Here is a 25724-nt window from a genome sequence, read left to right as displayed (position 1 = left end):
GGCGCCGAGCGGGACAGCTGCCGCGGCGGGCGCAGCCCGGGGCCACCGCGCGGAAACCGGGCGGGAGCGGCTCCGCGCGAACCCGGGGCCGCGCCGCGCACGCCAGCCCGGCGGGCACCTCGGGGACCGGCGCGGGGCGCAGCCGTCTGGTCCCGGCCGCTCTGACCAGCCCCCGGCGTCGGGAGCCCTGCTGCCCGGCGCGGGGTGGGCGCGGACGCGGGCGCTGGGCGCGTGCGGGGCCCGGGGCGTCGCGATGAACATCGTGGTGGAGTTCTTCGTGGTCACTTTCAAAGTGCTCTGGGCGTTCGTGCTGGCCGCGGCGCGCTGGCTGGTGCGGCCCAAGGAGAAGAGCGTGGCGGGCCAGGTGTGCCTCATCACGGGCGCCGGCAGCGGCCTGGGCCGCCTCTTCGCGCTGGAGTTCGCCCGGCGCCGGGCGCTGCTGGTGCTCTGGGACATCAACACTCAGAGCAACGAGGAGACGGCCGGCATGGTGCGCCACATCTACCGCGACCTGGAGGCGGCCGACGCCGCGGCGCTGCAAGGTAAGCGGGACCTGAGCACCAGCATTGTTGGGTCAAGCCGCCCCCCACCCCCGAGCCTTTCCCCGCGGGGCCCCTAAACCCCACTGCGGTGGTCGTGCAGCTCTCCAGGGAGAGATCGTCACCACTACCCCCCACCCGCCACCTTGCGCGCACCGGTCGTCTGCGAATGGATTTTGCCCTCTTGCGCAGGATCACGATCGCCTCCGTGTTACAGGAGGAGAGTGTCCAACCCTGGGCTTAGTGCAGGTCCCGTCCCTTTGCGGAGAACTATCGGGTTTCCCAAACGCTTTGATTATAGGGAAGGCTGAGAGTACTTGTTACCACAGGTTTGAATCCTGAAGAAATGCTTGACTCGCGTTTGCGGTGGGAAATGAGTGTCTTTGGGAAGTTGATCTCAGATTCCATTGATGCGTGTATGCAAGTTGCTGAGGTCCGAACCGCTTAGAGGAGGGCAACACTGATGATTTCACCCGAACTTCAGCCGCAGGAAAATAATTAACATTGTTTCGCCCGAGAGTAGTGCCTCAGTGACATACTCGGCCCGATTGAAAGATGCCCTGTCTCTTAAGGGACAGCATTTGAATTATTTAAGCCTTTTTGTAAATTTATTCCATGATTTTTGGTAGCCTCTGAAAGTGTACGTTGCAGTATTTATTAACTGACCTGAATCTGAGACTTTTTAAGGAACACCAAAGTGAAGAACATATCCAACGGTAAACTCTGGGCCAGGAAATTTGATCATGGCTTGTGCTTTTTGACAAAAGTTTTCATTTCCAGGGAAAACACTGAACTATATTAATTTGAGCACTGGCCCTCCCACGTATTGCTCATTTGTCACCAAAATAATGGCACCTGTCTTGTAGGTCAGAAAAATCAGACCTGAAAAATTTTACATTTTCAATGATGGCATGAAGCGGTAGCAAATACAGATTTTCATGTTTCATGCCAAACCTAAACTATAAAGTTATTTGTTTTCCAGGGAAATTATTTTGGTTTTTAAGTTGAGCTCCTATGTAGTAAAATTGTTTATTTACCTGTAAACTTGATTTATGTGTGAAGGTGCTTTGTAGGGGAGTCCAGCTACTCTGGTTGGGAATGAACCAGTGACCTTCACTTTTTTAATGAGAAACTTTAGGCTCATTTCTTGGGTGAATTCAGATGATCAATTACAGTTGGGTTTGTGAGTCTTGAAGTGAGTTTCCATTTTTAAGAGTGCTCGTAGTAAAGAGTAAGAACCATTTCTGGTCATTGTTTCCATCCATGCACCCCTGAAAAAAGAGTGTGTAGTGTGTGTGTTGGGGGAAGGGGGTATTAGTCTCTGGGCTGAGATCAGTTTTTTCCAGGTGTCTTTAGCTCCAGGAAGCTGATCCCATGAGGTCTGACTTGTATTGGGCTTGTCACAATTACATGATTTTCCCCAAAGCAAAGTTATCCAGTAAATTGCTGTAATTCCCAAAGATTTGGGGGGAGGGAGTGGGGGGGGAGGGAAGGCAGCTGTAAGTTCAGTCATTGGCAAGCTTTACAGTGTTAGAAATTTGAAGCTCACTGTAGTATTTTTGTGTTGTGTGATCTTTGTCCTACTGATTGCCATGTGACTTATGTTTTGTACCCTCTCTTCCCCCCCCCCCCCCATTCTCCTCATTTCGACTTCTGAGGACAGCTGGGAATGGTGAGGAAGAAATTCTGCCCCACTGTAACTTGCAGGTTTTTACCTACACCTGTGATGTAGGAAAGAGGGAGAATGTCTACCTGACGGCTGAAAGGGTCCGCAAGGAGGTTGGCGAGGTCTCAGTCCTGGTCAATAATGCTGGCGTGGTCTCTGGGCATCACCTTCTGGAATGTCCTGATGAGCTCATTGAGAGAACCATGATGGTCAATTGCCACGCACACTTCTGGGTAAATATAAACATCCTTGTTTTTATGACTGGGCCCTCTTCAATGAGAAGGTTGGGAAGGAGGGAGTCTTGAGCACCAGCCAAAAGCCACCTATGCTTTTTCACTAAAAGCTTCCTTCTTATTCTCTGTCCTCCACATGGTGATTATAATGTATGCTGGTTACTATTAAATAGTTGTTTTCTTTTTTTCCACTTAATTCAGTATTTCTTGAAAGAGTAGAGAACTGAACATTTTGAACTAGTTGAAAGGTTGCCATAAAAAAACAAGAGGGAGCATAAAACTCTGGGTTTGTTTATTTTACTTTCTGTTGAGTTTGTAAAACATTGGTTGTTCTTATGAATTCCTAAAGTCAGAGTTTAGACTTCCAAGTTATTGCTCAGCCACATTTTAGAAAGTGCCAGAGATTCTGAGATCAGCATTTGTGATCCACCGGGAGTGGTCAGGCCACCCTGGCAGTCACTGAACATCATTGACCATCCGCAGGTCCGTGGAATTATCCTCCTGTAGTATATCTCAGCTTAGAAGATGCCTTTCTTATGAGAACAAAAAGTTACGGTGATAGGACCACAGAGTCACCATATGAGAGCAGGGGAATTGTGAGAGCTAATGAGCCAGGAATTTAAACCCTGTCAGCTTCTAACCATCAGGGCTACCATCTAAGGGTGATAGGCAGAGGGCCTTCTGCTGCTCTGCAGTTCTTCAGCTGAACTTCCCTTCAGTGGTGGTATGTGTAAAACTTTCCCCTGCAACCATACAGTCGACCCACTTTATTCTTTTCTTCCTCCACGGTATTTCCCTTTTACTTTGGTAGACAGGTAGGGTCTAATAAAGAAAGGGTAAGGAGATAGGGTTGGTTGGTTGGTTTTCCATAGGCAGATTACTTTGTTAGAGAATACAACAAAGAACTGTTTCCCCTAAATAGGTCACATTAAACCTCATTAATTTTTTAGTAACTTCTTAAAAACTTAATCTGGCTTTAAAACTACTTATTCAAATGTTGTTCCTCAAACATCAAATCTTTTCTTTGCTTCTGGAAGATTATTTTCAAACATGAACTATATTTCATTCATTTCCAAACCTCTAGAAATGAACATAAAAATGACCCGAGATAACTCATAGTTATGTTTTAAACCAGTAAGGGGATTCCCAAATGCAACTTGGGGAAATTTAAGTGTTCACAGGTGTGTGTTGTGTTCAGTGGGGGTGGGGATCTGAATTAAAGTCCTTGTGCTGCAGATCCATAAAAACAGGTAGCAAGTGACAATGAGGTGGATTAGATGAGTAAAGGCTACCAGTACAATTGAATAAACTTGGCGATACAGTTTATCAAGAATCTTATGTATTTATAAACTCAGTAAAACAAATTTGATTTAAAAAAAGTAACTTGTAGGTACAGGCATAGAGATTCTGTTAATTTCAGATACATAACCATTGGTAGGCTACTTATGAATCACATATACCAAAATTAGGGCCCCCCCCCACCCACAACGTTTGACCAAGATGATTCACACATTCTGAACTGTGAACTTTTACCTACACAACATACTCTAAAGTTTAGCCACCTTACCAGCATTTTCTGCATTTTGCTTAATTAAGAAAATATCAAAAGTAACCAGATTTTTAATGAAACCTCCTACAGTGTGCAGTTAAATACTTTTATTAGGAAAGCAGTTTCTCTTTTCTACACATTCTATAAAATGAGAGCTAATATAGAGTGTGTTAAGTGCAGAAAATCCATAGCCTTAGCTTTGAAAATGCACATCAATTGATATACTATATCTCTAACATTAGGCTTTCTAACATAAGGAGGAAATTGAATCAAATCTCCAAATGAAAAATTATTCTGGAACTGGATCTATATATCAAGGAGACATATACCACCTTCTTCATGTGTCCTTAGTTTGCTTTGAGATGTTGCTTAACCACACAATTTAGGGAGTTCTTGGAAGCCTTGGCAGTAATGACGTCACTTCATATTAAAATATGGGAGGCTCCTGAATTCTCCAGCTGTTTTTCTCCTAAGCATCTAAACTTAAGAATTTATTTTCAATATTGAGTCAGAAAATTCATTTTGGAGCTGGAATTTCTGACTTTTTGCTGAGACTTACAAACCTTTTCAGAAGTTGCGGTCTAGCAAGTAAAATTTAAAGGAAGACTTACTTTAATTTTTACAGTGATTTTCCCCCTCCCCACCTCCCTTGAAGGCAGTGTGTGTGGCAGGGGGGTGGGGAGGGAAGTTTAATGATGTCAGAGTCACCAGATTTCAGCTTGTAGTAACCCTCTTAGGTAAAATGTTTGTAACTACAAACAAACATTTTCCAGATGTTTTCCTTCCAGAAAAAATAGCCATTGTATCTTGAACTATATCTGGGTAAGATAAAGAAGTTGCCCCATACATTTTAAACAGTATATCAGCAGAGCAGACTTGTTCAGCCTTTTGAACAGATCATCTTGAGCCAGACTTTTAAATAGCAGTTGATATCTGTTTTCATAAAATAATAAATAGTATGTTGGTCCTGACTCAGAGTTAGAGTCATATGCAGTGAGTTAGAAAACCATGCAGATTCTCACTGAAAAGCTGTGCATACTCCTACCTCCAAACCATTCCTCATACTACTACCCGTGCTGGAAAGCCTTTTTCCTTCCACTTCATATACCTTTAAAAGGCTAGTTCAGGTTCTTAATATAACCTTCTCTCCCTCTGCAGCCTTTCCTGGCATTTCTGCACATTAGAGCTGAAAGGATCTTTAGAGATCTTGCCCAACCCCTTGTTTTCTGATGAAGCTGCAGTTAAATAACTTGTCTAGGGCTTTTCTCTTCTTTCCAATAGTGTATTCCCGTCTTTGTTATCATTCCTATCCTTAGGTGCATTGCATGTGCTCTGTGATAGAACTTTTTATGCATTGTGCCAGTGAGATCCCAAAGCAGATGGCAAGCTGCCTGAAGGCAGTGTGTCATATACATCTGTTTGTTTTCCCCTGCCTCGAACAGAAATCTACTCATAAGTCATACAAATGTTTTATGATAAAGGCTAGCTTCTGCTTTAATATTTAACCGATTCAAAGAGTGCTCACATGGATCTGTTTTCTGAAGTCTCAAAAGGTGAGCAATTATGTCACTCATTCAACCTGAGTCAGAATGACAAAATGTAATTGGCTTGCATTTGTTATTATTGTGTCTCTTTATATTTTCCTGTAGCGTTTTTCGCCCCCCCCCCACCCCACTCCCATGCTCATTTTTACTATAGCACATTGACTCTACCTGTTGGTGAGGCTAGCAACTTTGAGAGGACTATTGTTGATGTATCAATTTGAATTAAGCTCAGATTGTGTATGGCAACCACTCATATTTCTCAATGAATAAGTCTCAAGGGGAGGATTCCTACCACAACTCCTTCCTTCTTGACCTCATACTATTTCTGTAGACTTTGTAAGTTTTTACAATATTTGGCATTCTGCACAGCCTTGCAGTCTGCTATGACACTTTATCTTCAGTGTTCTATCACCAGCAGTTCTAGGAACCTTCTCTTAGTCACCAGTCAAGAAATGATAGATTTGGGGTAAGTTCTTGTCAGCATAATCTGCCAGGGTTAGGACAAGACCACGGAGGATGTATGTAATACAATGCACTTTTAATTTTGGAATAATCACAGACATCTTTCACTTAAGCCCTTTCTGTATCTCAGTGAGATGGAAAAACTTGAGAATACTTTCTCATCCCCTTTGATATAAGGAAAGTTCCTCCAAACAGAAACTGCAAGCCCGCATTCTCCCCACAATATTAATATTGTTTCATTTGTTATTTTTTTAAAGGGAGCAGTATCTTAACTTGTCATTTTTAAAAGACAGAGTTTATCGGTAGATCCTTTTTGACCAAAGAGCTGCTTTTGGCCTCTATAAGTAAGCAGCAGAAATGATCCCTAATTAACCAAAAAGGGGAAGCAAAGGCATTTAACTCCAGGCCTTTTATGTTCTGAAGAAATTTTGCATGGTAAAGGACTAAATCTGTCAAATAGCTAGTCGGTAATTTACTTCTATTGATATGGTAGTCAGACAAGATAATTGGTAGTTAATTAATAGACCACTTAACTTAAAAGGTTTCACAGTTTTAAAATACTAATTACTGAATTAGGCATTTATCTATATCCAAATGTCTAAAGTCTATTTAGTTAAAATCCATCCAAAAGTAAAAGCCCACCAGCTAGATCTGAGTAATGCAGCACTTAAAGACATTAGTGCTGTGGTTGTATCTAATATCTCATGAATGGTCCGTAATCATTAATGTTTAAGTTCTTATGTGATTTACTGGTTTTTAATCTCATACTGTATTCCTGTGTTCTCTGGTTAGAGAAACCTAGTTTTGTTGAAAGCCTCTTAGATATTGAAGTTTTTAGAAAAATAATTTCTAAGGTATCCATGTGAAACCCTTTGGTCAATACTTCCTCCTCTATACCATAAAATTAGGAATTATTATACTAAATGTATTATTCTATACTTACATAAAAATTTTAGTCTTACTTCCCTGCAGATAGCTACTAAAACTTTGAATTTATGCCTGTTTTTAGAAATCTGTACCAGAACTTTCTTCTACTATTAAATAAATATATGTGTAATAGTCAAATGTTTGAACTTTAGAAATAAAGACATTTTTATGTCTTGAACTGAACTATAAATTGACAAGGGTAGGCATACTTTATCTTATTGTTGTGCTCACAGTTAAGAACTGAGTAAAACATCTTTCTAAGGTAGCCACTGTTTGGGTAGCTGGGACTGTATACCTCACAGGGTGGCCTCAAAGTCTTTTCCATAGCACAATATAAGATGCTCATTGAATTTTGAGTTTCTGTATTTGATGTATTACATGCTGGACTCAAATTTATCGCTATTAGAAATCAACATCTATGACATGATCAGATGTCACCTTATATAACTGGTATATGTGGGGAACCATCCTATAAAGTTTCCTAGCACTTTTGATCTATCATACAATATGTCTGATTACCTCAGTTGTTTAGAAAATATTGCCAAGTAACCAGTGTCACATGAAAAAATGGCAGTGCTCCTTCATTGCCAAATCCAGTGTGCAGCTTAATCTTTCTACAGGCTGTGATCATGTTAACCATCTCTTCCAAATTCCAGTGTTTGAGCTTCCATGATATGTCTGCTTCCTCCCCCTTCTCTTGCTATCCTCCCAATCCTTTGAGCCTCTCTGCTTTTAAAACGTAGTGACTCTTTTTAGGCTTGTGTGCATAAAGTTCTTCTCACTGTGCACCTCTAGGCGGGTAATCTATTTATCAGTAGCTTCAACTGTGATTTCTAAGGCAGTTCCCACATTCCTATGTTCCTTACAGTCCTCAAAGCTCTGGAGATCTCAAAACTGAACTAACTCCTTTTTGCCCCTTATTGAAATCTGGTATCACCAGTACCAGGTTTGGAAACATCAACAGTATCTTTAATTCTTCATCTTCCATGAATTCCTGGGTCACCAAATCCTGATTGTTTTATAGCCACCATGTACTTTCATCCCTGCCTTTCTATTTCTGCTCCGTCCTGTGTACTTCATCACATCTAGCCTGGACTCTGGAAAAAGAGTCTCTGAACTTCTTTCCCTATTTCCAACCTATTTTCTCCAACCTGGGGTTATGTAAGCACACTTGTTTGTTATGTGCTTGCTCAGAGATTACTCTGACTAGAAGCTGCCCAAAACCTTTGTATTTTCACAGCCTGAATTCCAGGTTCTTTAGGCCTTCCAAAGCTGATTTCACCTGCCTTTCCAAACTCCTCCTCCTTTATATCCCTGGTATACCCTAAACTCCAGCCTGAATGAGTATCTCACTGTGCCCAGAAGGGGCTCTGTAGAATCAGTTGTTTGGCCATTTGAGTCCTGTCTGACTTGGAAACAAAAGAAGTTGAATAGTTTAAACAAAATGTACCACTATTCATGAGAAAGAAAGATACATTCAAAATTGTTTCATGTTGACTTAATGGTATCTTTATATATTAATGGAGCAGTACTTGTAGAATACTCTCAAATTCCTGGTTCAGGGAATGGCAATTTCTTGTTCGATTGTGTGTTGTTTATCTTCATTTCTAGAAGCAAAGTTGATATTTGTTCTTTTCTCCCTCGTTATTTCTACATCCAGGGTTTTATCCATTATCTTCCCAAGTAGAAATTAATCTATAGGACATGTCAAAGTGGTAGCATTCTTTAACCTGTGCTAATGCTAACACTGAAGAGCTTTTTCAAAAAGGTTGAATGGAGAGTGGCCCAGCAGAGTCCTTAGCTATTCATTGCAGGACGGGGTCCCTGGGGCCTGGAGAAGAGCAACAAACCCTGTGATTAGGTGCTTAACTGCTCACATTCTCTCTATTTTTCTCTTCCTTTAAATTTGTTTTTTCCATAATCATTTTTCAGATTTTAAAAATCTTTGGCAAATTCTAGTGGATTACCTCTAGTGATAACTAATATACCTAAGATAAGGCAATCAGAAAATTCCTTTCAAGCAATGTAATAACCTCACTTGGGAGTTAGACAAATTTTTTAAAGTAGGAAACCCCTTTTAATTTTTTTCCTTGAGTTAAGGAATATTAATAACAGAATCATCAAAAATTTCTGCTGTAGTTTTTTCAGAAACTAAAATTAAGCCTATTTAAGTTATAAGTAGCCAGTGTGCCTCTGTCTAATCCAGATGCCTGCCTGTACGGATAAATGTGTAGATGAAGTATTTTGCTTGTTTTCTTGTTTTAGAATGCTTAGTGATAAGTAGATACCCATGACTTTGGTGCAGTTACAGCCACTGGCCTTGGAAAAGTCCATTGGAGCCTGAGTTAAGTCTAAATACCCTGGATATTTTTAGACCCCGAAATTGTGCTATGCTGAAATTCCACTAGGGGGTGTACTGACAGGGTAGATTTGTATCTTTCTTCCTTCTACACACGAACACTATTTTCCCAAGATAAAGGACCTTTTGTAGCTAATCTTTGGAGTATGACAAACTCTGATAGTCCTTAGGAAATTGGAAACTATTCCCTGCTCAGCTGAATGGGTTCAGTCCTATATTTTGAGCCTGTAACTCCAAGGATCAGAGTAAAATGTGTTAATCTCCCTTGGTTTAATCAGTGATTTCTTAATCTCAGAAGTTACTGTCGTAGTTAGTTATTCAAATAACTAACCCTTTCTGATAGTTTCTATTAACTGACCCCAAAACTTCTTTTAGACTGAGACCCTTTGTAAACGTGGCTGGAAAATCACTCAGAATGGGATTTTTTAATTCTTTCTTTGAAAAATACAGTATCTAGAGAAGCAAAGCTTGCAGATGGTCCCTGTTAAAGCACAGCCTTAGAGAACTTCCCTGTGACCTAACACTCTTGCTAAGATACCTTTGTTCAGGGTCAGGTTATCAGAGCATGGCCTTGGGATTTGGTCACATTTGCCCTGACACACTTGGCCAGCCAGTTCTAGTCACCTGGATCACTGGGTTAATGCAGGGTTACGCCATCTCAGCACTGGAGGGGTTGCCTTTCGAATGAAGGACTGCTAACATCTTTTACTTGATTATCTTAACCGAGCATGACCCATTCTTTAATTTTTTTTTTTTTTAATTTTATTTGTCAATTCTCTTACAACTCAGGTTCACATCTGTCACGGACCATTTTCCTAAATGCTCTGAAACTAAAATTAAGTGAACCACAAGGGAAAAATTGAATATCCTCTCATAGTGATCATAAAACTTTCAACACTGAAGTAAATGCTGCTAGAATATTTAACACATAAGCGCAATTAACTGAGGCAACCTTGAGTGCTGTCAAATTAGCCCAACTGACAAGCCACTTAAAATGAATTCACATTTGGAAACAAAACATTACTTGGTATGTGAAACTTTCAAAGATCACACAATGATGTGTGAAAGGTGGCAGCAGTGTTAACACTGCTTGGCTGCTTGGTGGGTTTTGTTTTGGGACGGGGGGAGAGTTTGGATTTTGGTGGCTTTTTGTGGTTTTATTTGTTTGTATTTGGTTTGGGCTTGGATAAAATGTGAATTTTTGGCCTTTCCTTCAGATAGCTTAGTACTGGATTTTTTGAATATTAACGTGGTTCAGCTTCTTAATGTTACACTAAACAATGAGGCTCAGAATAACACTTCCAAAATCAGTGTTAATGAGAAAATATCTGTGGTGTAACTTATGTAAGCACGTTGGCATTTTGAGGACAAGTGAAACCTAAAATTCAAAGCCTGAATTTTCCCACCTGCAAGTTGTAATTAGCATACTGCCCCCTACTGATTTTTCAAGGAGTTCTACCATTTCTTGGGAAAAAGAAACAAGGTATCATAAATTATGTTAAAATAGTTCTGTACTAATGTTTACTATCTGCATGTTTGCTGGACTCTCCTTCAAGCTTTGTAATTCATATTTATATTTTAAAAGTTGTTTTCTGCTCTTAATAAAACAAGATGAAGAATTTGAAAAGAAGTGTTGTTAGAAAGTACTTGTTATTGTTGCTTCCCAGCATTATCTAGGATTTGGATGAAAGGGGGCAAGGCAGCTGAAACAGCTGCTTAAAGAGATGTTTTGAGGCTACCTCTAGTGGTCAGGTATTTTTGCAGGAAGTGTGGTCTGGCCCTGTGTGAAGGGCAGGGAAGCCTGACAGCCATACATAGTAAGAGCAAGAATTACAGGAACCTAAAGACACAACATAACTAAAAAATAGCACTTATAACCAAAATAGCCTATTGAATATATGCTTAATGAGACATGTGCATTTAATAGACCTCAAATTTTATAAAGGCCTTTCATAAACACTCTTCTCTCATTTGAGCCTCACAGCAGCTCTGTATTAAGTAGAGCCATTATCCCCATTTTTATGGATGAAGAAACAAACTGAGAGAAGTTATGGATCTTGCCTAAGGTTACCACTGGGGAAGGAAGAAGCTAGGACAAGACTGTCATTCTAGGGCTTTAGTTTAGAATCTCTACAAATACTTAACTGGGCTCCATCGTCAAAATTCCTAATAGATTTTCCTATGAGTCACTTGTGCTTCCACCCTTGATATAATGTAAGAATTCACCTTCACATGTTGATTTTTTTATTAGCGTAGTTAGTTTAGCAATGACCGGTTAATCCTATGTTAATATACTCAGAAAGTTTCCTCCATTAATTAGACAAGCATGTAAAATTCTAGACTAAAGAACCAATAACACACTACAATTTTTATTACCGTAGCTCAATTTACGTGTTTTTCTGCACCTTCTCTTTAATTTTCCATGATCTATATCTAAGGTGGTCACTTCACTGAGAATAGTGTTATATATCCTTAGTCCCCCAGTATTCTACTCTTCCTAGCTTGCTTATCAACATTGACAAACTGGACATGAAAAGTAGGAATACAACAGGTTCTTCTATGAAGGAAAATCCGAACAAACATCTGTAAATTCTTGTTACTGAAATGTCACTATCAGTGTGGTTTCAGTTCAGTCCTCCCCCTCTCTCTGCCCACTCCCCATCCTTACCCCCTCTTATCTCCTGGAAAACATAAGACCATTTTTTTTCTCTTATATAATGATCTTAATGGATCAAAATTCCAGGTAACTCCATAAGCTTTGCCTTTGGACCTGCTATTCATGGATTTTCATGCTTTGGACCTACTATTCATGCTATTCATATTCATGGATTTGTATAGTTCTAGCTAGCTGACTCTAGCATCAGATTTTTAAAGGGGTAGTTTTTTTCCTAGGTGAAATTTTCTCTCAGGCTTACTGAAGCATAAAGCTTCAGAAAGGTAAAGAAGTAGAAATTAAAAAGGTAAATGCTGAGATTAATGTCTAATTCCTTGTCTTGAAATCTAAACCCTCAAAGCTTCTGTTGATGAGGGGAAAGAGTTTTGAAGTATTCTAGGTTTCATTTTGAGAGTTTGTTCAATGGGTTTGGGCGTGCAGTGTCATAGTCAATCCACACTGCTGTACCAAAATACCATAGACTGAAAAACTTAAACACACATATGAATGGGGAGGGGAAGTGTAGGAGGGGGGGTTCCCTAACATTCAAACCACAGCAGAGGAGCTTGTTAGTGCTAAAATTGGATCCAAGGCAAATTTGCACACGGTAATTGAATAGACTCCTGCAGTTGTTTATACAAAACTCTGAGTTCTGACCAGCCTTTGAACCAAATTTCATCTGCTAAACATGGAGGGGAAGGGTGTGAGAAGTGGAAGATGAAACTTCCTAACCCCTAATGTTCTCTTTCAAAGAACCTGGGTGTAATAGAGGATGAATAAATTAGTCTGCCTGTTTTGTTGAATTTCTAGAAATTGATGTGAAGCCGCTTGAAGTTGGGAGTAAACAGACACCCAGCTCATGTAGAACCTTATGTCCAGTCTCTAACCCCGAGCACTAGCAGCATCACCTGGCCAAGCTGCACACTAGACAGACTCAGCCGCCTTCCCAGATCTGCTGGATCAGAATCTGCATTTGATTCAGCTCCCAGGTGATTTCCTAATGCACATCAAAGTTTGAGAAGGAACTCCTCCGGAGTATTTTCTTTCCTGCTTCTAGTATTCTCCTTCTACCTGCCGTTTTACTTCCAGAGCTGTAACTAGCCCTTTAGGAATCTTCTAGACTAGGAAAATGTCAGTACTCTGGCCTCCACCCTAATCTAGGTAAATTTTTTTGGTTTGGATTCTAGTACAATGTCTAAATGGAAGAGTTCACATGTTTTCCCTTTGGTTGATGTGCCCAGGATGGAGTTTTCAAAGTCTTAAGCATCATGGTAGAAAGTCAAGGTCATGTATTAAAGAGCTACATTGTTCCTGCCAAGGACTTAAATGCCAGTCTAGAAAGAAGGGCAGGAATCTTGCCTGTTGTGCACCCCCCTTCTTAACTCCTGGCCCCTGGCATATAGTCAGCATTCAGTATTGGATAAAGGAAGGAATGGTATCTCACAAACACGATACCTAAGAGGAAGTTTTCCTTTTTAATTTTTACAACCTAATAATGTTTTGGGTAGCTTAGCCAGTGCTGTGATTGATAAATGATTACTGTTAGTTCTATTTATACTTTAGTACTCTTCTGTGAGGAGGATAGAATACATCAGAGCAGTTATTGGATTAGCATTATTATCCTTCAAGATATTTCTTCATTTAGTAGTAGAGTGGTAGTTTGAAAGTGTTGGCATAAACTAAAAGTGGTGGGGTTTTGTTCCCAAATTTGTGGAATTTTTTAAACCCAGAATGTCTTCCAAACCTAGAAAAAATATGTTAGAATATGAGAATTAGAGATTAGAAAGAATTATTGCTCAACTATATGGAACTTGATTTGCCTTCTTGAGAGTAGTTCTCATGAGGGCCATTTCCCCCTTGGAGTCATTTGGCAACATCTGGAAGACATTTTTTGCTCATCAGAACCAGTGTGGTTGTTACTGGCATCTAGTAACCAGGGATAGAGACCAGGGAAGCTATTAAACATAGTACAATGTATAGGACAGCTCTCCCATGACACAAAATTACCCAACCCAAACATCAGTGTTGCTGAGATTGAGTTACTCTGTTCTGGAACACTAGTTCTTGGACTTGGCTACATACTGGAATCACCTGGGAAATGTTGCCTCCTGATATGCAGTTCCCTCCCTGTTAAAACTGGCCTGGGTACACCCTGAGCATCAGGAGCAACTCCTCACCATGTGACTAACAAGTAGCAAAGTCTAAGAAGAGCAAAGTCTGAGAACCACTGATTTATAGCTTATGGCTTCTAGGATTCTTAAATTTCTTTCAGAGCTCACAAAAAGTATCTTTAACAATGCCTACTACAATGTAGGTACTTAATAAAACATAGATAGTAATTAGGTTCTAAGTTATTATAGTGGATGTGCATACTTAAGAATAACAAGTTTTGAGGAGTAAGCTCTTGACTGTATTTTTTAAGACTCCACAGTACGCAAACTAGAAAGCATTTGAATTTGAATTATTTACATAGACAAAAGACAAGGAATGATGGAAAGTGATCATGGGGGCATTGCTGGGCTGTGCTGTGGGCCAGAGGGCAGAGAGGAGCCTTGCCACTTCAGACTGCCTGCCTGAGCAGCGGCTGAGCTCCTTGCACGAGTTTATGTCTCATGAAAGTGGTTACTAGTCACTCGAGCAGAACCAAAGCCTCTGCCCTTTGGCGGCTCCGTCTTTATTACAGTTTCTGAGCTGTGAATTGAGTGGGACAAAGCAAAAAGATTCATGACAACCTGTTGTTTAGCAGACTATTTGACTGTAATTTTGTGGGTTATTTTCATTATTCTGTAAGCTGTTAGATCAGGGCAGGGGCCAGAGCTTGAAGCAGCTCTTAGATCACGTCTTTGATTACCTAGGACTAAGCCAAGAGTAGAGTCAGGGAAAGTCGCATTTCACAAAAGTTGGTTATCATTCATAGTTTTCCTCTAACACATTGTGCTTCCGTGGATGCAAGTAAAACCAGAAAAACAAGGATTGCTTTGCAGATAACTTGTATTTTTTTAATGTATAAGAAGCATGAATTCAAGTTACATTATTTTAAAGGGCACAGTCATGACAACATATAAATGTTTAATGAATACATATTTTTACTACTCATCAGATGCTGGCAACTGCACCATGGAGTCGTACCTTGCTGAGTCATTTACGAGAGTGTTATGCAAGTCATTCCGCAGTGTTACGACATGCATTTTGAATATGTGGTAGATATTGAAGAAAGAATTAATGGCTATAAGTCATCATAACATTTTTGATCTAAGAAACCTTAGAAATTATTTCATTCCTTTTAGCTTACAACTAAGTTAACTTAAGACTGAGGAAGGTAAAGTTATTGGCAGTCAGAACTGGATGGTTTCTGGACCCTGAAAGCCAGGGTTCTTTCCAGACAGACTGAGTGTTAAGTCACCTTCTTTCTGGTGTTTCTGCATAGCAATTCCTAAAAATATAAGGGAATGCTGATATCTGAGTTGCTGCCTGGGGGTAGATTCGTCCAATGTGTTAACATTGGGAAGGCAACTTAATGAAGCATTTATTTTTGCTGAATAACTAATGGTGTCATCATCTAGGTGTTCATTTGAAGAGCCTAGCTTTTTTATTAGCTTCTTGGTTGCAGGGCAACTGTAGGAGTATACTTGTGCGTGCACATTAAGTATTAACTGCTGATGCCTTCAAATTTTAAACTAACTCCAAAATAATAATAAAAAGGATAGTAGATGTAACATTGGTATAAATCTGGATATTGTGACATATTCTTTAGTCTTCCCTCTACTGTTAAAGAGAGTGTTTTTCTCAATCTGATAGATTTTGAGACCATTTTGTTAAACCTGAGAAAGTAGTTTCAGGCTTCAGTATTTCAGTATCTTAGAGCTCTGTTGCATCATTCATCAAAAAACCTTTCAGTCTCTACAGATACATCCTAATAGAAAAGAAAAAAAACAGTTATCCGGCTATATAAATTCAGAATTTATGCTAGCAACTGCAATTAAAATATTTAAACTTACTATCATTAACAAATACATTTAGGTGTCGATTCCTTTTTTTTTTTTTTTTTTTTTTTTTTTTGTGGGACCCTCGCAGCCCAGCGCTCAAACGCTGCGCCACCAGGGGAGGCCCTCGATTCCTTATCAAAGATAATTGCAATATGCAGATCTTCAAGTAACACTTTATATGGTCAAAGTGAAATTTCTGAAGTTTGATAGTCAATACTATATTTATTAAGCAGATAACTTTAAATCTATATTAAGAGTGTCTATTTTGCCATGTTCCCTTTTCAGGTTAGCTTAGTGGTATTAGCATTTTACATCTTTGAACACACTTACGTTTATCCTGTTAACTTTTTACTCAGTTCACTATATTTTCAGTGCCTTCGATAGTTTGTACTGTTGAATATAGTTTTCGAGGAGTGGTGACAGAGTTTCCTGAGATGAGTGCCACCAGATGTCATTTTAGCCTTGTAAATAGCAATATGTTCCTCTGTGATTCCGATAAAGATAAGTTACTCTGCTATCAACACAGACCGGAAGAAAACATGTAGGAGAGTGTTGCACCATTCAGAGGTGAACAATACGAGTCACCAGTTAGATGTTCTTTGTTCAGTGGGGTCTTGGTTGTGTTTTCAAATTGTATCTATTACTCTTACTTGGAGATTTGGAAAGTTCTTAACCAGAAAACTGTGTATGTGCTGATAGTGTTAATCCTTCCCCATCATAATGATTTATGGTCCTCTTTAGAAATGAAAGTCCACTTTGTGCTTTGTCTCTTGATGTTCAAATGAGAGATAAACACTACAAAAATGATTCTTTTAAAAAGATGCCTTTTCTTGGATTGGCCACAGAATAGACACAAAAGAATACAGCAGGAGGTCTTCTTCTGTGAGAAATTAACTTTGCATTTCCCTTAGTGTCCATAACCTGGAATTGCTTACAAATATGGAAAACACATTCTGGTTGTTTTACCTACACCTTCAAAATGTCATCAATCTTGAAATTTCAAAAGTCAGACTTTGCCGGATACCACATTTCTTCACATTCTCTTTTGTTTAACTTTAGGCTAATTTGTCCTGACAGTGCAGCTGCAGGCTCTGCAATGCAGTCTGTCATTAAGAGCACCAAGAATGATCTGGAGGGTTGGAGCTGTTGGAAGTTAATTTGGCGTAAACCCAACTTTCAAAGATTCTCGAGATATGACATGTCACATCTATGTCTAGTCACACTTGTGTTTAAGAAGTTCTTGTTTATATTATAAATATGACCTTTACAGTTATCTTTCAAAGTGCCCAGTGCTTTGAAGAGGAACCCTGAGGAGCAATGGCAATATTAGACTTGTTAAGCATGTTTCAGAGGAATGTCAGTGTCCATTTGACTGTCCTTTTTCCTTTTTTGTTCCTTTTCAGTCACATTGTCAGCTGTGGCAGATTATGGTATTGGAGACTTGTGATAAAATTAATCCCAGATAATCAAAGTTCTAACTCCACAATTTTTAGCTAGAGTCCATTATTTTCCCTTTTGCAGATAATTTCTAGGTCCCTTCCAACTCTAAATTCTCTAACTGGACACACCAATTGGTGCATATTGGTAAATGACTTTGATACTCACTAGATCCAGAGTCAACCATATTTTCCTGATTACAAACTAGATGTCTTCCTTTGTTTCTTAAACATTTAAATGAGAGGGTAGAGCTGTGGAGTGGAGTGCATTTCTCTGTATTAGGTTAAGTGTCTAGCTAACCTTGCCATTCACCATTGGCTCCAAGTAACTCTACTTCATATCCTTTAGAGATCCCTTTATTAGTTGATAACTCCTAATCTAATAATCCCTTCTTAGAGTGAAGCTAAAACAGCAGTCCTGGTGGTCAGTGAGTTTTCTGAGTTGCCCCTTTTGGATTCACCAATGGCAGCATGTGCATGAATTTATACTTCAATGTGTGTGTACTTGAGATTCACCCTTTATATTCTTCTAACCCCTCTTTGAGACAAAGTTAAAGATCACAAACCTTAGCTTGAACTGACTGGTGTCATGGCAACTAGCACTTCACCTTTTGCTGGTCCCCATCTCATACATGCTACAATATTTGTGCACATTAATAATTCATTGCAAAGTGCCAGATTTCTTTGTGCTGTCAAACTGTGTCAAGGACGGAATATGCTGTGCTATCTCAGATGTCATCCACCAGACTGTTGAGGGCAAGAGTAATTAGAGAAGAAAACTAGTCAGTTTGGGAGAATTCCTGAAAACTAGATGCTTTCTAGCCACCATTTATAGCATTTATCTTGTAAAGTAAGAAACAGAATTAGTGTTGATCAAAGTTTATTTGGTAATGTGCCCCAGACATAAGGCAGGAGTTTGGTTGTGGAAATAACACTCGAGCAGTAATTGCTCGCCTTCATTCAGGCAGCAAAGGAAATGATTAACAGCCTTATTACTTGATCATGTGAATCAGGCTCCACAGTGAGCCCTGAAAACTCAAGTTTAAAAAGAAATTTGAGTGGTCCTGGTGTGAATGCTCTTATCCTGGACTTGCCTTTGCCAGGCACATAGTAGGTAGTGCTTGACACACAGGCTACGGAAGACCACCAGTCTGGGTTCCAAGGCCAACTGTGGCTTTAGTTTACTTCACCTCCCTGTTTCCTCAACAGTTTGTTTGTTGTCTCGACATAGTTAGTGGTTGTTGTAGTCACCGTAGTGTTAGGCCTATAATCGGCAAGTCTTTCTAAATAAAGAATATTGACCTTTGTCTTGGAATGTAGAAAATGCAGTGGTGAATTGGATTTCATTTGTACAGAAAGCCAAATTTGTCCCTGATTAGACAAAGAAATCACATATTTAAAACTAAACATTGACTTGCCACTACTTTAAAAAAACAAACAAACCCCTTCCTCTTAAAAAAAAAAAAGAAACTCATATTGAAACAAACCTGTACCTTTACTAGCTACTTAAAATGAAGTATATTTCCCTGAAAAACATGTTTACAAACCAAAATTGGAAATATTTTAGTCACATAACCATATTTGGATTCCTTTTTCCTTCAAATATAAAACCAGTAGCTTAATTGTTCCTCCAAACCACTTTGGGGAAAAGGGAGGAACCAGACCCAAGTCACATTTTTTTAGAATATGCAGCCATAAGTACTGTGCTTTTGTGTAGGTTATACTAGAACTCTTTTATATTTGTTGTGCTGATGTAACACACATTTACTGCTGGTGAGTGTAAATTCTGCTTAGAGGCAGGAATGGTATTAGCCTCCATTTACCCATCATCATTTTGCCAGATAATAATACAGTACCTGCATTTAATAGATGTTCAAGAAATACTTGTTGAATGAATTAAGTTACTACCTCCAGACTAATTTCAGGAGAGGGAGGTAGGGACATTAATCCATTTCAGAAACTTGCCACAAATTAAACTTAAAAAACAGTTAGGAACTTGTTAATCTTCTATCACCTACCTTTATGTGGTGCTGGGGCTCTGGATTAGTCATTTAACACCTGCAGGCAATGATGTTGAACATGAATAAGGGTAAGATATTAGAGCCAACCACTCAAAGTCGTGTTACTCTAGTTAGAGCTCACTGCCAGCTAGAATTGAAGTGGACACTAACCTTGTGAATGAGTTTTGTCAGGTAACCAAAGAGCAAATTCTTACTGCTGTTTTGTATAGTGTGTCGTTTCTTAGGATATAACTGCATAGATTTAATGCTAAATCTATCCCTGTCTTCTAAGACTAGGCAAATTTTTAATACTTAGAAATATCTGGATAACATCAAGAGTAACATTTCATACTTTTTAACTAATCATCACCAGATACTTAGGATTCACATAGAATTGACTACTTAAGGATATGTTTTTCTAGTCTAAATTGGAATAGATAAGCTACCGATGATATTACTGTATTGCAATTCTATGACTTAATAGCTTTATATCAGCTATAGAGCCTAGTGGTGAACCTATAATGATTTAAAGTATCAGCTCTTGCGTTTTTTGGCTATCAAGCAGACAGACTTCTAATTACTACCATAATTACTCTAACCATTGCCAGTTACTACTACAAAGAAATAAAAACAAGCTGAGGCGTGTGTCTCTGTTGTACATCCAGCAGTGTGCTAGGTCTATGAAGTGCATGAGAATGGCCCTTCACCTTCATCAATGTCTAGCACCATTTAGTTGTTCTTGCTTAATATTTGAAGAATAATATATCTTTCCCAGCTTAGTCTGGGGCAACCAGACAAATATAAAGCAGTCAAAATCAAAACACCATAAAGCATATGAGTAGTATCCACTGTGTGTCCCAAATAAATATGAACAAAGTCTAGATGAGTAGAATAATATTAAAGACTAAACACCCTACCCACTTTCAATAGAAATTCATCTGGAGACTCAGTGATACAATTATTATAAAGCACTTTGGAAAGCATAAAAGACTTAAATATGCGATTAATAGTATACTTCAAATTTATGGGAGGCCACTGGAGGCAGGTTGTCAGAGAAGAGAAGAGTTCATGGGTAAAACCTACAAGTGAGAGTAAGTGTGACATGGGTAGCAACAGCAGGAAGGTCCAGACAAACGGGGTATGAATTGGAGGATAAGGGTTGTTGCGTGATGACCAGAAATCAGACTGGGGAAGACTTTAGGGTTCTTCACAAAGATTCCCCTGTCAGCTGTGTCCACCATAGATTGGAATATGGACTATCAAAATTAATGGACTACCTGTTTTTTGATCTGTACATACAAAAGTTGTAACAGATTAGATATGTATGTAAAAATGCCATTATCTGTTGTCAGGAAGTCCTCTAAGAAGGGAATGCATCTCTTCTTTTCTGTGTAGTGTTTAGGTTTTGGGGTTTTTTTAAATTTCATAAATCATGGGAAGCTGTGTTGGCAGTAGGATATAATTCAACAGCAGACAGATTGCTCTTTGCTGCTTTCTTTTAAGAAGCAGGTTATAAAACTGTTAGAAGCCTGGTAGAGTAGTTAATAGATCATCTTAAGCAATTTGAAGTAAATTTTTTTAAAACACAGCCTTGTGTGTTAAAGGCAAGCAAGCCAGATGAAAAAGAGTTTGGTGAATAAAGGAATTGGTGCCACCTCTGGTCCATTGCCCTGGAATGCCTGCCCCGTGTTCTGCTCCAGAGTAGCCAGTCACCTGCCTCCGTGGGAAAGTCACTCCCCAGTAAACCCCATAGAGGAGTGTAGTGGTTTAGAGTTCTGTGGGTTCTTCCCATTCAGAATTAACATTGACATAATTTTCACTAAAATGATTGTTTATCCTGCTTTTTAATGTCTAAAATACTTTACATCTTGATGGTACACTTTGGTTATAAAGCTTTGGGAGCTAGAGGATGATGCTGGTGTCTTTTTCATTCATGGGTTTGTTGGTATTCGACATAGCCACAAGGCAAACAGTACAAGGCCGCTGTCCGTGGGTAGGCTGCACTAAAGTGTTTTGAGCATTAAAAAAAAAAAAATCTCTGACCTGGGAGTAGTTTAGATTAGCAGATAACTATCACTTGAAAGGTGATAAAAAGCCTACTAATGGCTTTCTTTTCATCTCTGGATACTGTCCCCCAGAGCTCTTGTATTACAGCCTTGTTGGTCACGGCTTATAATAGAATGCCATGCCGATGATATGGTGCTAGGTTAATCACACATCCTTAAAGGAACTTCTCTTTTTGCTAAATGTAAAATATTTTTAAATAAATTGGGAAATGTAACATTATGCGGGTAAAGGTTTGTTCTGGGATTTTAGATGGGTGTTAGATAAACTCAAAATATTAGTTCTTAAACCTTGAATCTTACTTTTCTTTCAGACCACTAAAGCTTTTCTTCCTACAATGCTGGAGATTAATCATGGTCATATTGTGACAGTTGCAAGTTCCTTGGGATTGTTCAGTACTGCTGGAGTTGAGGTTTGTCAGATATAAAGCATTTCTTTCATTCAATTGTTATATCTCATGACAAATACACCAGAATCTTAAAAGAATACTTGCTGCCTATATACTCATGAAAACACTCTACTTGTGTGCTGTTTGTGGTGTGTTCTACAGTAACCTGGTCCTGCTGTTTAAGTGCAACTCCAGGGCCTCCCTGGTGGCCTCGGGTTTGGGTCTCAGTACTGTCGCCATTACCAGCTGGGTTTGATCCCCTGCCAGGGAGCTAACCCACATATGGCACAGCAGACCTCTCCTGTCTTACCCTCAGTAGTGTATTTCAGTAGATCCACCTGTTCTGCTTCTCACTCTATCTCTGGTGAATCCTCTCACCCCTGGTACCCCTAGCCTATACCCCAGGTCTTCAACGCAAAAATTAAAAAAAAAAAAAAATACTCTTTTAAATCATTCAATCAATTGATCAATAAATAACAACTCCACATGTTCTGCTGTAAAATCACTTATACTAGTTTGACAAAGCAGCAGCAGCAAGAGAAGTAGGAGGGCCAGTCCTCAGGATACCCCCTTTTCTAAGCAGTTTTATTTGATGACAGTGTAAAGGCAGAGGGTCAGAAATGAAACCATGAAGGGCAGTGGCAGTGCCACGGGGAACAGATAAACGAGGCCAAAGGTTGATGTTCTGTTTTGGTCAGCTTGCCAAAAGTGAGCTATCTTGTATTAGCTTATCAGATGAGATGGTTCTGCTCATCAGTTGTGAGGTGTCTAGCATTGTAGAACTGGGCTTAATCAAACCCTGTTCTTCACCATCTTCAAATTTTAAAGCATGTGCGTATCTTGTTCTGTGCTAGGGGTCTTATGGGTGCCTGTAGCATGAACTTGAAAACACCACTCCATGCAAATATACGAAGGACGCCAAATTGATGGCTTCTACTTTCTACATTTCCTTTCCTAAATTTAAAGTTGGTTAATAGAAAAAAACTTTCTTTCCACACCATGTTAAGTTATACTTAGGTTAACCTATATATACCTCAGTTAAGTTCTAGTTTAAATTTACAAGACATAGCTATCATTTCATTTTTACTTCACCCTAAAAAGAAAATAGGATCATAACAACGTATAACCTAAGTTAGACTTGCCTTTGTTCTCCCAGCATTAATTTAAACAAACTGGTTTTTCAGTCTCCTTCACAGGCAAGAGATCATTTGTAAATGTTCCAGACACTTCAAAGTGAGCCTCTCTCCATTTTTAACTTCAACTTGTTAGCTTTCATAGACTCCTTTGTGGTAACTTCCCCAAAGTAATATGATACTTCGTTGATGTGGCAAAAAGTGTTCATCTGTTTCTGCTGTTGCTTTGAAAATATTATTTCTGCACTGAACCACATCAGATATCCATCTTTTAAAATGCTTTCCTTCTCTTTGCTTAGTCACCTGTAACCTTTTATATCAAACATATAACCAAAGCTACTAGGACCAGGGAAACTTCAGTGGGTTTGTTTGGGAGATCTGTGCACATACTTAGCATTTCTTTTCTCTCTCCTCTCTAACTCAGGATTACTGTGCCAGTAAATTTGGAGTTGTGGGTTTTCATGAATCCCTGAGCCATGAGTTAAAGGCTGCTGAAAAGGATGGAATTAAAACAACATTGGTTTGCCCTTACCTTGTAGACACTGGCATGTTCAGAGGCTGCCGAATCAGGTCAGTGAGTACCTATCTTACTACTGGTGAAAAGCCATTTTAAAAATCATCTTCCCCTATTGGTGGAATATTTGGGATTGGAACATCAAACATAGCCTGGCACGTTATTATTTGATAGTTAACTTATAGTTTTCATTGGTTAAAGTTTATAAATTGAGTATGAGATTGATGAGAAACTGGTACCACCACTGATTAATATCAACATGTAACCAGAAGTCAACTAGAAGCATCAGATAGGAAAGGGCTTCTATACATCATCAAGGAGAAAACATAAATACCCAGGATTTTTCTTAGGAACTACTTCTTTAGGAGTTATTTTGTTTCTTAATATTAATGTTGGTAAATAAACGTGAATTTGATTTGAATACAAAAAATGTCACTGTCACAGAAGAGGAAGGGCTTTCTTCTATAAAGACCTTTAACTATAAACCCTCAGATTTAGGAACTTTTTTTACAGAGAGTATATGTAGCCAGATTCACTCTTAGAGAATGAGAACTGTTTAGTTTACTAAATGAAATAAAATACCCACATGCTTTGAAAGGAGGCATATGGGAATAAAGATGTCAAGTCACATCTGACTTGAACTAAGCAGAATAAACAAAACCATGAATGATTAAAAGGATACTTGTGAGGACATGCTCACTTTGAGGTCTTTGCTTGGATGAATTTGAAAGGCAAAGGAAGATAACCCAACCAGTTCCCTGTTGGTCAGGGCTGAACCTGAGCAAGCTGTGAAGTAGGTGGAGGGGAGGATGATTTGAGTCATTCCATCTCAGGTCCGGCTGACTCCATGTCTGGACTGGGAATGAAGCTGAGCTGTAGCGTGCGTGCGTGCGTTCATGTGTGTGTGTATGTGTATTTTGGGTTTGTCCTCTTGTGTACTTAGGGAACAAGTTGCTGAGGTTCCAAGGAGCTCTGTTTCCTATTTAGCATCACGGCAGGTGTCCAAAGCTGTGGCTAGACAATGAAAAGTGAAAGGAATAAATTATATTATTAGGTTATTTCAACATGTAACTGAATGAATTCAGCTGAAAGCAGAATATCTATGTGTACTTCATTTCAGAGAACCTTCCCTACCGCTACCACTTAAAGAAAATACCTTGGTTTTCTCTACTCAGGCACCCAGGAGAGTTTAGAGCTCAGGAAAGTTATGCCAATCTTTCTACACCATTATTTTAACTACACTTCATATTAAATGTTTGGCATCTTATTTGGATTTAGTATTTGCTATGCCAAACATCATTTTCTTTTTCTATTGAAAAAAATAGAAAAATAATTTAAAATACCTTTTAAATCATTTTTAAAACATGAATTTGTCATTTTACAGAAAAGTAGACTGGTTTTGATTAATAATGTATTCATATTAGGAGAATTTGGAAAATACAAGAAAACAAAATAGACCTAAAATCCTGCCCCTCACCTCTGATATCACTGTCAATGTTTTTATATGTATTTCCAGGCTTCTTCGCTATTTTGTGATAATTCTCAATTTTACTTTTTTAACATATGAATTTCAGGAAAGAAATTGAGCCATTTCTACCCCCTCTGAAGCCCGATTACTGTGTGAAGCAGGCCATGAAGGCCATCCTCACTGACCAGCCCATGATCTGCACCCCCCGCCTCATGTACATTGTGACTTTCATGAAGAGGTAACTGGGGGGTTCCCTCATGAATGGGGTCATTCTGTGCCTACCCCTATGACTTGATTAACACAAGACTTCTCACATTTGCTAATAACCCTGTGGCTTATTTTTTCAGCATCCTCCCTTTTGAAGCAGTTGTGTGCATGTATCGGTTCCTAGGAGCAGACAAGTGTATGTACCCCTTTATTGCTCAAAGAAAACAAGCCACAAACAATAATGAAGCGAAAAATGGAATCTAAGAATCTTTTTTTGTATGGAGTATCATTTCTATCAGAAGACGATCAAGATATTTCAGTCCAGTCCACTTCAGCATTATTAACATTCTCTGGATTCTAAATCCATGTTGACTTATTTTTAAATCAACTTAAAAAAAATAAAGTGTAAATTAACCAACTAGAATACTGGGAAAACGTGATCCGCAAAAGTGGGCATAGGTTGTTGCCAACGGAGTCCTTACAGGCAGAACCCTAAAACCAGACATTTTAGACAGGCACTGTGCAACATCTCCAGGCTACCATTATTTTTTTTAATAAGCAGAAAGTCTAGAGATGATACCTACAGTGTATTTTGC

The 25724-nt window shown here is 39.2% G+C and overlaps 1 protein-coding gene across 1 annotated transcript; it reads left to right on the top strand.

The window, feature by feature from the left end:
• RDH10 (retinol dehydrogenase 10) lies at nucleotides 1–25544 on the top strand. Its single transcript, XM_037505322.1, has 6 exons — nucleotides 1–542; nucleotides 2203–2438; nucleotides 21732–21830; nucleotides 23364–23509; nucleotides 25028–25159; nucleotides 25269–25544. The coding sequence occupies exons 1-6, from the start codon at nucleotides 254–256 to the stop codon at nucleotides 25390–25392; spliced, it is 1026 nt and encodes a 341-aa protein (XP_037361219.1). The 5' UTR covers nucleotides 1–253; the 3' UTR covers nucleotides 25393–25544.
• The last annotated feature ends 180 nt before the right edge of the window (nucleotides 25545–25724 follow it).

Source organism: Talpa occidentalis, unplaced genomic scaffold (genome assembly GCF_014898055.3).
Source record: "Talpa occidentalis isolate TD23 unplaced genomic scaffold, MPIMG_talOcc4v2.1, whole genome shotgun sequence".
Classification (NCBI taxonomy): Eukaryota; Metazoa; Chordata; class Mammalia; order Eulipotyphla; family Talpidae; genus Talpa; species Talpa occidentalis.
This window is presented reverse-complemented; position numbering and strand designations above follow the sequence as displayed.

What these genes read in the sequence shown, in the direction of transcription:
- RDH10 (XM_037505322.1), top strand. Translation starts at nt 254, where the DNA reads ATGAACATCGTGGTGGAGTTCTTCGTGGTCACTTTCAAAGTGCTCTGG. An exon ending in CGACGCCGCGGCGCTGCAAG is followed by an intron (nt 543 to 2,202) that starts GTAAGCGGGACC and finishes TTCTGAGGACAG; the next exon opens with CTGGGAATGGTGAGGAAGAA. An exon ending in ATTGTGACTTTCATGAAGAG is followed by an intron (nt 25,160 to 25,268) that starts GTAACTGGGGGG and finishes TTATTTTTTCAG; the next exon opens with CATCCTCCCTTTTGAAGCAG.